Here is a 13730-nt window from a genome sequence, read left to right as displayed (position 1 = left end):
CAACTTAAAGGCCAAGGAACTTTGACAAGAAAAGTCATGATTTTTATATGGAAGATCAAGATATTTACAGGAATTACATAATACACCATGCCTTATATATGTAAAATATATTTATTCAGAATTCACAACACTCACAAATAGTGAGACTCCTGTTCCTTTATTATATTGACTAGAAAACATTAGGAGTAGAAAAAGTTCAATATTTTCTTAGCCTTTATTGTAGTTTTGTTTTTAATAAATGTTTCAGATTACACTCCTATCTCCTATTGATTTTTCTGGGTTATTTCATAAACAGGCTTTGTTTGGTTGTTTTGTTTCTTTGTTTGTTTTTTCTATGTAGAAATTTGTTGGTTTTTTTTTTCAGTAAAATTCCCTCACAAAGCAGGATAGCTGATGCAAGGAAATAAAAAATGTGCAAGGCAGGAATAATCAAAGATATATATCTATACAAACTCACCTATAATTACACCACCTTTAAAGAAATAGAGGAAAAGATATGTTGTGAAAGCAATTTTCATTGTATAACTATTTCTTATAGTGTAGTGAAAGGTTATGCCTACAGTAGGGCCAAAAATTCATAGCAATGCTATGTTTGTCTCATACAAATTACAGCAAAATGTCACTCTTGCCTGTAAAGATCCATGCTACATTTTTTAGTTTGTAAGTATGGTAGAAGACGTATAGTGATCTACCAGCCCATGGTAAACACCGGCCAGTATGTTGCATCCCCGAAATTGGTATAAATAAACCCACACTTCAACAAAGATAGTGCCAGCCAAGTGACTTAAAAAAAGGGAAAAAAAGGTAAAATATCAGTTTAACTTTACAAAAATAATCTAGATCTGCATAACTGTGAGAGAACCCTTCATTTAACGCCAAGTGGATGGCTCAATCTTTCCTAACTTACCTTGTAGGTTAACATCCTCGGCTTCAAATGAAAACTTAAAGACACAGCTGAAATTCCCCATGCTGGATAAACTGGATGCATGGAAGTATTGGGACATGGAAATATGACAAAATGCACTGATTTTCAAATAAAGTCAAGATTTTTCTTAGATAGTTGAAAGGGGAAAACATGCAAATACAGGAATGAGCAGCTTATTCAGAAATGAAAATCACATAGAGTCATGTGAAATGTGATAATAAAAAAATACAAAAATATCATGCAGTAACAACCACTCTACCCCAATATAAAGGTACACTACTTATTAAAAATATACATTGACCATGCAAAATTATAAACTACTAGCATGATACATGGAGTATACTACAGAAAGTAAATAGAAATGACATGCTAGCAGATTAGCTTTTCAAAACTGATCAGAGTTGCAGTGAACTTTTTACCCCACCAGTGCAGGATGACAGGATTGACAGGATGAAGAGATGTCTCTTCACATTTAACAACTGGCTCCCCAGATCCTATACTGAGTTGCTTTTGCTACTCTAACACTTAGCTGTAGACCACTTCAACATGATCCAAGTGCTTTGCAAATGTCAGCATGTATTCATAGCTTATAAAGTGGACTGTAATATCACATCCTTTTGGCAGCCTGCAAACAGACAAGTGACCTGCTCAAAGTCGGTCTTGTGCTCAATCCAGTAAACCCTGGCTCTTTTCACGAGTTTAAAAGTGCAAAATGAGATCCCAAGCAGGGAAAAAATAAAGCAACAGAAAAGGGCAAAACCCTTCATGCTCATGCATCGTTGGTCCCAGATTTCTACTAAAGGGTGTGCTTAGGATGACTTACTGCACAATATGTCCATGTCTCTGAGGTAAACAAATGACTCAACTGATGGGAATGATAAGAGAAACTGAAGGAGAAAAGAAAGTACAGTAAATACTGTATCAAAGAGCTACTACTTCCTAGCTTGGCTTGGATCTCTGAGAGACTGGAAGGAGATAACGTTTTCAGTATGCAGCTCCACAAACCAATCAGGTGTTTCAGAATGATCTGTGGTAGCTGAATTTGTCTTAAACTCACTGAAATTAGAATATTCTATTTCACTGAAAAATTTTTCCAACAGAAATATTCAAAATAATCAAAAAGTGAGTTGTTGGTGGTATTGCTTATTTTTAATGAGAATAAAATCTTTTATCAAATGAGGTATGTGTTATCAGGGAATTTCTTCCTTCCTTCAAGATTTTATCTCTTCAGTTTCCTTTCCTTTTCCGAGACATGCAAATTAATGACTTTTTAATTTGGGGTAAACAGGTATTCTCATTCAATTTTAAAATAATTTTTCTTTCATTTTTCTCACAGAAAATAATAGGTTTGAAGAAGAAGAGAAGAGGCATATCAGAACAAAATGTTTGATTTCATTATAAAAAATCACTTTATCAAAAATGTGTAAGATTTGGGAAAAAAAAAAAAAGGAATAAGTTGGATGATTTTTTGTGTTATTTTTGTTTGTTTGACTGTTTTTTTCCTGAATTCAGTATTACTTTGTCCCCTAGAAATTCAGGTTGGCCTGACATTATCTAGAAGTAAGCACTAGAAAAGAAGATATTCTAAAGAACATTTCCAGACAGGGTGGAGATAGGTGAAAGTGGTAGAATAGGACTTATATTTCCAATATATATGGTGATTTGCTAAAGGACTTACTGTAGGCATTCACAGTTAGAAAGTGGCTCAATTGTGTCAACTGAAAGATGCAAGAGAATCTGCTTGGCTAAGGTAGGCTTGCTGCTTTACAGACCACTATATGTAAATTATATATATATATAAATATATATATAAATACTATGAAATGAAAAAGATCCAGCTTGTTTTGGCCTCTTTCTCCTCCTTTTCAGTTAAAAACTCTCTTGACTTTAAACTGCCCTGTCCTAGTGGTGGGTTCTTTGTAAACCTCTAGCCACTAGCCATCCCAACCATTTTCTCCTTCAACTGGTGGGGTTTCTCAAGCTCACTTTACTCCAATCAAGACATTATCATTACTATTAGTAATCCATGTTAGTTACAGCAAGGATTAGAGAGAAAATACGATATTCATGTCTTAATGACCCAGGAACAATGATGGAAGCAAAGCATAAGCATGCTGTATCAGTGCAGGAGCATTCTGATGCTAAAGTGCATTCAACACGTCCATCTGAACAGCATATCATGGAAGGCAGTCAGCAAATGACTACACCTATATTTGGATTGAAGATACCCTTCATTTGAATTGGCAAGTAAGTTCTTTGTTGCCAAAGAAAATTAGGTACATGTCCATAGAAGGTGATGCCATGTTCTCGGTGTCTTGGCATATTCCATAATACGCTGCATCTTGCCTTTTCATATGTAAACAAGGTACATGATTTTTCTCCTCAAATGACAACTTTTAAGAAGAGAGCCAAAAAACATCTTTTGAACTGCTCAAACTCATTAAAAACGTCTGGGGTTCATGAAGCTTGTTGTCACTTTGTTATTTGCAGAACAATTTGAAAAATACATGCAGGTTAAAAAATAAAATAAAATAAAATAAAATAAAATAAAATAAAATAAAATAAAATAAAATAAAATAAAATAAAGCATGCAGTGCTATATACATGTCTCAATATCCATAAATGTGAAAGGTACCTTGCATTCATCTACTATGACTGAGTTGTGAGCTGCAAAAACACATTGGTTTGAGTTGTTTTCCCTATGATTTTTCAAGTCGTCATAGATTGACTGAGTCTTGGTCATTTCAATGTCTTCATGCCCTTTATGATGAGAATCAATGCTGTCAAGTTCTGCCTTGGAAAGGTGGTAGACGATGCCAGCACCAAAAGAATCCCCCACTACATTGACTGACGTTCTCATCCGGTCCCTACAAAAGAAGCAAAAGGCTGAATGGCATGAGAAGAAAAAGTGGGGCCTGAGAGCCCTGTTAAAGTTACAGTTACTGCATTTATTTCAGAAAATTTAAGTCATCTTTAGAATAGAAAGATGGTGGCTTTCAAGTGAAATTGGAAAAGCTTGTTTTCCCATGGGACTTGTACAGACAGGAAGGATGTGCAAACTCCCATGTCCCAGCTGCTCACACTCATGGATTTTGGCAAGGAGTTTGCACAGGGGACACAGCCAAACTGCAGAGCTGTGCTTCACTGAAATCTCCCCAGTGCCTGCTTCTGGAGCTGGAGGTTTCAGTGTCAGGGTGCCAGGCTCACATCATTGCCCTTTGTTTAATCTGAATTTATCAGGGCACTTAACTTACTTAACGCAGCCAGAGAAAAGGGTTTTGGATCTGATGAAGTGTTCTGACTGCTGGGACAGATTAACAAATGGCTTCTCCCCTTATTCTCAGCAAGCACACAAGCACACTACTGGGAAGAAATGCCTGAAATATCTCCATAAGGCTCAGGTCATCGCAGCTCCTCTCCTGGCACCATCTTTACAGATGGTCATCTGTCAGCATGGCAGCATGCCCGCCTACACGACCGTACGCCAGCACTCAGCGGATGAGCCAGCCATATATAGGTCACGGCCTACAAAATGTTGAGCCTGTGACAGCACTCCAGCATCAAGTGCCCCTCACTGTACACAGGTGCCAGAGGAGGCCCACGTGCTCCAATACAGAGAAATACATCTCTTGGCACTTCCCGACAGACTGCCGTCGGACAGATGCACTGCCTTTCTCCTGCCTCACATTTACAGTGTGAATCTATCCGCCGGCAGTGAAGTCATGGTTGTGGATTTTCCCTCATTGCAAAGTTCTGCCCAAAACCTCCCAAAAAAGGTCAATGGTCTTGCAGAGAACTGCAGGACTGTGAGCTCCTGCTATCTTTCCTACCTCAGACAGGCTGCATTGCACAATTTGAAATTGTTTACACCTGCCAACTAGATGTGAAGAGCTAATGGGTTTGGTGTTATATCTTAGCTGAAGCAGACCATTTTTATTTTTTAACCAAAAGGAAAAAAAAAAAGTCCATAGGAGAAAAACATCCTTCTAGTTTTGCTTCACATGAATGAAGTGCTTTACAGATCTCATCCCATGCCTGTGAAGACTGTTTTAAACCCAGACAGAGTGGCAGGATAGGAAAATACAACTTTCTGAGGGTTACTTTTAATTAAGGCCATCAAATATACTGTACCCTGCCATACAGCTCCACAGGAACACCTGCTTAATTTTTATTTGTATGAGTACCGTTAAATTTTGAAAGGATTCATTGATGCCAGACAAGGGGGGGGATAGTATAAAAGTTGCCAAAAAATGAGGAGGAGAGAATACATAAATATAATTGAGGCATGATTCAAATTTTGAATGGGTCACTTGAGGAGACGTTTCAGCCCATATTCATGAATTACTAGCCAAGAGATTCAGCAACACAAGCTGCACACTGTTGCAGAACATCCTATACTGAGTGAGCTGAAGTAAACAAGAAACTTTCTTACAACCAAACAAAGTATCAGTGTCAGGAATCAGCACCAAGGTGCCATTGACATCTTTTGGGGCTAAGAACACCTTGAGAAGAAGCAAGAAGACTGTATTTACTCTTCCATTAAAAACAACCCACCAAATAATTCCAGCTATGCTGGAACAATGTAAACAAAATTAATATAGGAAAGCTGCAGTCTAGTCAATCGCCCAGTACAGCTACTTCTTTGCTGTCCATAACAGATCCCAAGAGGAACAATGGGAAGGAAAGTTAAAGTTCTCTCTCAAAAGCCAACTCAACATCTGGTAAGAATGTGCTTTGGAATTACTGGGAAGTAATCCTGATAAGGATTAATGCCCGATTTCCACCAACTGGCATATATAAGAACTGGAAGCTTGCCAATGTAGGCAAGAGGAATAGAAAGGAGAGGAAATTTAACAGGCCCTCTTGTCATTAATGTCATAGTATCTATATAGTAATCTTCTATGCAAAAAAGGTACTTCTGCTCCCTGAAAGCTTGAAAACCCGGTGTATTAACCTTACTAGATTTTGGAAAGGAGATTAAAATCTTAGCACACCTGCTAAGACAAAGGTGAGGTGTTTAACTTGCCTCACCTCTAAGCTGTTGTAGGAAAGAGCTCTGGTTTTCTACAGTTTAATTCAATTCATTTGAGGCCTGTTTGTAACATTAGATGTTGACTAGGTACAAATGTTCTGAATTTAGATCTACACTAAGGAACAAAGTGAGAATTCAAGCAATCTTTTTCCGAACTACTGAACAAAGGTAGATGCTTTAAATACTGGAATGGCCGCCCAAGCCCATTTTCTCTAACTCCTCTTTCCTCACTGCAAAATACCACTGTATTTGAGGTTGGGCAATGGTATTTGCTAAGCTTGTCAGTCTCCCATTTGGAAGGTATCCAGCTTCTAGCTGGAGCAAAAGAAGCTTGTTTCATTCCAGCTGTTGCCATATAATTACTATCCTATTAAATGTCACTGCTGTGTTGTACTTAGTTTTAAACCGAGAAAACTATGAGAGTTGTGAAATCTTGGGAAACTTGCCTGGTGAAAAAACTCACTCTGTATGTATGCGTGGGAGGGGGAAAGGTTTAGCAACTTAATCTGTAGATATTGGAGAGGCTTGAGAAGGAATCGATACAGAAACCTTTTGGCTCCAATTTGAAGGAGAAACTGCCAAGTTTAAGGCCAATCAAAAGTCAGCTTTGTGTTGTACCATGACCAACTCTTACAAAGCTGGTTTTGGTAAGACTGCAGTTTCAGATGATGGCGGTATTGTAAAATCAATTGATGTTCTGATAGTTTCTTTCATCAGCAATATTTAAAATCTTACAAAATTGGCCATTTTGGACATTTTTGAAACTTTCACTAACTGGAATTCAAATGCTATAAACAGAACTATTCCAAAATATTTCTACTTTTTCCAGAAAAGTGGCTAGAATAAGGCCTCAGAGGTTTTCTTAACTTTCTCTTCTACATTCTGTTATAAATACTGCTGTAATTTTGTTTCGTGATCTAAAGAAATGGAAGAACAAAATGTTTGTAAGTAAAGAAAACTCATTTTTATGACTTTTTATTTTAGATATTCTTAGATCTGGTTTGTATGCCTAAAAGCTTGTTTGAAAGTTGGTTTGTGTGCCCCTTTTTAACATCACCAATGTGAGCAACTTCTTTTGCATATCTCTTTAGACCATCATGGCTGCCACAACACAACCACTAGAAGATGGAAAACAAAGCTGTTACCCCTTGAGATATGCTAATTATCATTACACTTTCACCAACAAACTTTGTCTTAACTTTACAGCACTAGTGGCATGACAAAGAGTTTTGCATCTCCTTTTTTATCGCTTTTCCCTTTTCCCTCTATCTTTCACTTCTGAATCACTCTGGAATTGCACTGCTGATTGTCAGGCCATAAGGATCCAAAACCAACCTTTTCAGCTGAAAGGTTCTTTGTCTGCCATTTATTTTGGAAAGATACCATAGAATATTTTTTTCAGGAGTACTTTCTCTGAATCTAGCCTTCCTACACTTACATTCACTGCTGCTACAGCTGTACTGTACAGAGGTTTTTATTTCTCTAAGCAGGGCTGCATTAGCCAGGGGTAACAATTCCCAAGCTGAGCCTGAAATGCAACAGCTACTACTGGATCACAGCTGCTGGTAACTTACAGATCAGAGGTTTGCTAGTGTGGGCAGAGCTTCTCAGTCCACAGGAATATTTTTAAATGACATTTCCCTAAAAACAAAACAAAACAAAACAAAACAACAACAACAACAAAAATAACAAACCACAGGCTCCTTTTGCACATCCTCCTACCAGCTGCAGAAACCTACCTATTTGCCTCACTTTGAGAGCCAGTAAAAATATACACTTAAAATGAGCATCCACTTCCCTTTTGTGCTCCTCTTACCAGCTGCAGATTCCTACACCACTTTCCTATTTTCAACCATGACCTCATAAATTTAACAAACCCACAGAATATCACATTTTTTCCCTTTGCCAGCTGTACTCTGACTGCTGAACCTGCCTCATTTTGCCATTCTGAGTCATGATATCATGATATTCAGTTATACATAAAATATGTAAGTCATCTTTTCCCTCTGCCTTCCCAAGCTGTAAGTTCCTCTTTCATTTTTACCTGAAGCAGAAAAAGAAGCTGTGCGCTATTTGTCACAACTCAGTGAAAAGACAGATAATAATAGATACAGCTTAGAAGTCATGTCAGGGGATTGACCAAGATCTTGAATTCTTCTCAATAAGTTAAAAGATAATGACAGGAAAAAGAAAAGAAAAAAAAAAAAGAATCTATTTCATCTTAACATTTTCAACATTTCTATTCCTTCTTGCATAGTTTTAGTAGTGTATCTGATTGAAAGCTATCACAAGTGAGCAGCTGAGGCTGCAAGTGTAGGAGGAAATGCACAAATAGTACAGAATACTTACATCTCCCCTTCCTGGCACCACAGCTGGCACAATAGAAAAATACTTCTTTACTATATAAAAGTATATTAAGGGAGAGATGGCTGTTAAGCAGAATATTCTGTGCTGTAGCAGTACAGGACAATAAAAAACCTCCTAAAGCCAAGAACAACTTAGTAGGCTACTGAGTCACTGTCGGCTTTGCATAGGTGACAGAAAGATGTCTACACTGTCAAATGACAACACAAGAAAAGATATGGCATTGCATATACTTTGTATTTACAGCTTGTGTATTCATATGTTGAACAACAAAAGCTTTGGACAACTATCCGTGGGTTAGCTGTTTCTTGTCAGAAGACTAGCAATGGCACTGAAACCATTTGGTTTGATGGATGGACATGGATCTCAAGTCCTTGAAAATGAAAATTGGGCTTTCCAGTTTGAAGGATCTGTCAGTAAAACCAGTCTAGGGAATGATCTTCATTCTTCCAGTCTGCTTTCTGATTTTTTTCTTTATATCTTGCTCTATAACAGTTTCTATCTTCAAAGCATTTTACTTTCTTATGTACAAAAACAAATTTAACTACTCCACTATAAGCAAAAACTTTTTATAATGCAAATGCCCAAATCCCCCTATAACATGTTGACAACATGGTTTTGGAACCCCCCTACTCAGCATTTATCCTTTATTTTAGCACAGAACTATAAGAAACAGAAAGATGAAAACAGAGACAGAAAACTGCAGTTGACCTATGTCTGTGATAGGGTGTCATCATTAAGAAGACTAAAATACATGAACGTGGGCCCAAAGGTCATACAAGAAGATCGCTGGTTCATAGAAACAGACTTCAGTAGCTCTGTAATAATTTGTATCACCTGAGATACCTATTTTCTCCTTTGCTTTATCTGTAGGGGAAATTCTTAGAGTTCTTTAAGATCAATAGGTGAAAAACATTACAGACAAGCATTACTTCACCATTTTTTCTGCATTGAGCAGTGGAGTCACCATAACTTACAAAAGCCAGTCAACAGCAACAAGCAAACTGATGTCCTGGGTAGGGAGACCCACTGCAGTAAGGATCAGAAGCATAGTGACGAGTCCCGCACTGGGAATACTGGCAGCTCCAACACTTGCAAGGGTGGCGGTCAAACTGCAAAAACAAAAATCAAATGGGAGTAGCAGGAGGGGAAACATATAATTTCATTGCATACTCATGTGATCAATAGGAAGGTCTTACTTTTAATGAGTTCTTCCCTGAAAACAGAGTACAATAAACCATGGCAAATTTGGTTGTTTGAATATCTCCAGTATCACGTGCTGGGTTTGGCAGACAAAACCTAATAACTTCCCATTCATTTGTGTTGGTACCTAGAGAGATAGTTCTTGTCATATCATTGCAGCAAAAATGTGCTGTTGCATGAAGAGGAGAACAAATGTTTTTCCTACAGATAGCCCAGAGGTTCCTGCTGCTTAGTATATGCAAGTCACGAGTTGGTGACCCCAGCCTTAAAATGGCGGGGTCAGACAGCACTAGTGAGTCAGAGGTACTGAGGGGAAGAGGAGTAACCCTGCTTCAGGCTTAGCAAATCTCCTGGCCAGCATCTGATTCCTGACTTTAATTGCCCTGATCTTAGTTTGGTTTAAAGAGTAGCACCTCTAAAATTACTGTTCTCATTTTCATCAGGAGATATGAGTCACTAGGGTCTAGCATTTGCCTTCATTAGAAGCAGCACTGCACCTTTTAGAAACCTTGGTTTTTCTACTTTAGGGGCTGAGGCAAGAGGTAAAGAAATGGAAAATGTGCTGCTAATATAGCTGGGTAAGAAACATAGAATTATACTTCCCTATGCAGGAGTTTCTTTAGTGCTAAAAGGGTTTAATAAAAAAAGTTGGGTGGGTGGGTGAAAACTGCAGGAAGAAGGCAAACTTGGCAGCCTTCACTTGTGGTTTGCATTTTAACTATTCAAAATGTTAGGCCTGATGTCTTCATCGAGTTTTCCATTGTACATTAACTTTAGCTGCAGCAGTCATGACTTTGCCTTTGTTTTTTATTAGTCACTATACCTAATGGGTCTTAAAACTCCATTACGGTAAACAGTCTTCAATCACTCTTACCCATTTTGAATGGGTACTTTCTTTGTCCTTCTAAAAATTCAGCTTTGTCCTTAATATGATGATTTGAAATGAAAAGATTAGAGCCAACATTCTCTGGGTTAGAGAGAAAAAGCCAGATTGTATCTAGACGATGCAGCAGGTAATCTCACCCTCAGGATGCTTTACAGTCAGCCCATTGTTTTTTGCTGTTCACAAAAGTCACAAAAAAAAATACACACACACAAAAGAAAATATAGATAAATTTTTAGGTATATTTTTCTCTCCCAATGTTTATAAACAGGTATATTCTAGAAAGTTAATGCCCCATATATCACTTGGGGCATCCCTCTGTACTAAAAGAAGGCACTGCATTGGACAAATAATGCTGTATTTCATCATGTATTGTCAACTGCAGAACAGCATAAATCACCACCAGCATGCATTGAGGCTGCAAATGATGGAAAATTCACATCACTAGAGAGCCAGGACCTATGTATATTACATTCCTTTGCATATCATTATTACAAATCCATGGGTTTCATAGCAGATTCCACAGCCACTGAGAAGACATCCAACCCAAAGCTTCACATTTTATAGTCTTTAGAAACAAAGCCTACGAGTGTTTTGAACTGACCTCACAGTAACTATCTGGCCTCCATCCAGCTCAATTCCATTCATCTGTGCTATGAAGATGGCAGCCACAGCCTCATAAAGGGCAGTTCCATCCATGTTAATTGTTGCTCCAACAGGAAGAACAAACCTTGTTACACGTTTATCAATGCCTAGATTTTCTTCAAGACACCGGAACGTGACAGGTAATGTTCCAGCACTGAAGGAAAGAAAGCAAATAAGTACAAAAGACAACATTATAATATAATATATACATGAGGGAGCGAAGTCAAATTCTGCTCTCTGTGTTTACACTTTCTACTTCTACTTTCAGCTGTGATTCAAACTATCTTGGCCAATTTTTCAATTACATCTACATTTAGCTGGAGGTGGGACTGAGGCCAAGACACAAACATGACTCAAGGAGGGATGAGAGCTTGAGAGATTGTAGATGAAGCTTTCAGACTCCTCAATGAGTTATTTCTTGCATTTTGTTCAAAAAGACCAGTTCCAGATGTTTTCTGATGGACAGAACTACATGCAAAGGGACAAATATTTCTTTGATTGTAAATTTGCTCTGAAGGGATAAATCAGTGCTGCATCAAGGAAGAAAAAAGGCAGGCAAAAGCATACACAGCTCATGCAGTTCCCAGACGTTGGAGGGCAGGAAAGGATATGAAACGTTGGCGGATAAGAAAAGAAAGAAAAGATGGCTGGAAGAAGGGAACGGCTCTTTGAACAGATCCACAGTGCCTTGCCTTTGTGGGAATGGTTCAGGCTATTACATTAACTTGCTTAAAGTAAAACTCCATCTAAAAATACTCTTGAAAGCAGAACATACTCTTTGTATGATTACTACTCCCTGTAGATGCAAATATCTTCTACTTCCCTTCCCTAGCAGGTCTGCCTGCCTCAGGCAAAGGACTTGCTGCAACAAGTATGAAAGCCACACAGGAGCATGTTTTGGTTCCTTTCTTTTCCGTGTTATCTCTGAGGTCAAGTCCACCACTAAATGAAGTTGGTTGCTGCCTGAAAAGCTGTTCTGAAAACAAACTTGACCTGGGGAAATTCCTTTTAATTGGTGTTTCATACAGAAGCAGCTGGAGCACATCTGTTGTGGCTTATTTGAGTCTTCAACCTCATCTGAGTTGGCAGAATTTCTCAAAGGCCTTCACCATTACATACCACTAATGCTGGTGTCATTGCCCCTAAAAAATACTATTTTTCTTATAAAGGAGTAAAGAACTAGACTCACCAAATTTTCTCAGATAAATACTTACAGCATATTGTTTCTAGTGCCTTGTAACTTCAGAGTCTTTCCAACTCTTTCATTCATCCATTACCAGAGAGGTGCTATTGGGTACAAAAACTGTCATCTTTCCATTTTACAGATAATTAAACCAAGGAAAAGGCAGATTGAGGGATGATTAGGTACCTAACTATAAATATGTAGCGCCATAATAAATGTCTTCAGTTATCTGGAACAATCACATGAGGTTGATATACATCACATGAGATCTATTGGAAACTCAAACCCTTCTGTACTGGCAAAGAGACCTAAGTCACTTTTTAAATGACTCCTTGTTCCACATCTATGGAAACAGGACTTAGAAGACATAAGCTTGTAGATCCCCATCTTGTACTCAAATGACCAGACCATTCTTTGTTCAGAGAGCTGATTTTTTTAGCAGTTGCCAATAAACCAGATACACAGTACCAATCATTTGTTCTAGCATCTTTAGAAATATATTTGCATTTAGGATTTATTTTACTATGGTTTTAATTGAAGTTAATCATGTGTTGAATATTCTGTGTTTTTTAGCCAAATCAGAGAGAATTCATAGTTTCTAAAAGCAATGTAGTATTCCCCCATAGGTTAACTCTAGCAGCTATATTTATAGCAGATAGTGGAAAATATCTGGTGAGTCATTAACTAATGTTTGCTTGTCAGTTTTCAAGTCAGTTCCATGATCACTTTGCCTTCTACATTAAAGGTGTTCCCATATCTTATTAAAAGAGGAATAGAAGAAGTAGTTGACTGACACACATTGAAATCCAGTCAGAGAAGTTTCTTTTTCTTCAGAAATACAAATCCCACCTTACCTTTGATTTCACAAATCAGATCATCAGCACAAGGTGTGTATCAGCCATAGGTTAACAGTGTTGTAATGAACCCTGGCTGGCTGAGCAGGCAGGGACTGCAAATATCTTCAAATATATGCATATATCTTGTGTATCTCCAAAGATATGTAAATATCTTCCCCCTTCAGTTCTGCCACCATGAGTGAGGACAGGTTAGCAGACCATGGAGACAAGGTTTCTTTATTAAAAGAGCACAGTAAATAGATGCCTTCCATGGTTCCTCAGCCTAGCCAAACAGAGGGCCTTAATAGGTCCTTGAACAGGAATCATTTGTGGCTCCCCAAGGTGCCAGGTTAGGCTGTATTATGGTGGTTCTTGTCATGTGGCCACCTCCCTGTGGAGCTACGAACTGGTCCACTTCTGGTCAGTCAGTAATTCAGATCTCAATAGCAGTCAGGTGGTAAGCATAGCACCCAGATAAATCCATAAGCTGGAACCACTTAGAATCCCCTACATTTTTTCTTCCATTGTGATCCTCCAGCAGGGGGAAAAAAGAAAGAAAGAAAGAAAGAAAGAAAGAAAGAAAGAAAGAAAGAAAGAAAGAAAGAAAGAAAGAGAAAGAAAGAAAAAGAAAGAAAGAAAGAAAGAAAGAAAGAAAGAAA

General features: G+C 38.0%; 1 protein-coding gene across 4 annotated transcripts in view; it reads right to left on the bottom strand.

The window, feature by feature from the left end:
* SLC1A2 (solute carrier family 1 member 2) overlaps positions 1-13730 on the bottom strand; it is a 94348-nt gene that overhangs the window by 10555 nt on the left and 70063 nt on the right. For 2 of the 4 annotated variants that reach the window (XM_050711214.1, XM_035552298.2), the window contains exons 8-10: positions 11012-11206; positions 9299-9433; positions 3561-3792 (exon numbers count right to left, since the gene is read on the bottom strand). In XM_050711214.1, the coding sequence (XP_050567171.1) occupies positions 3561-3792; positions 9299-9433; positions 11012-11206 (562 nt within the window). Of the gene's footprint in view, positions 1-113; positions 979-3560; positions 3793-9298; positions 9434-11011; positions 11207-13730 lie in introns of those variants that run through there. The other 2 variants (XM_035552299.2, XM_050711215.1) reach the window with 2 other exon arrangements.

This window comes from Cygnus atratus, chromosome 5 (assembly GCF_013377495.2).
Source record: "Cygnus atratus isolate AKBS03 ecotype Queensland, Australia chromosome 5, CAtr_DNAZoo_HiC_assembly, whole genome shotgun sequence".
NCBI lineage: Eukaryota > Metazoa > Chordata > Aves > Anseriformes > Anatidae > Cygnus > Cygnus atratus.
Note: the sequence above shows the minus strand (reverse complement) of the source record. Positions and strands in the feature narration are given on the sequence as shown.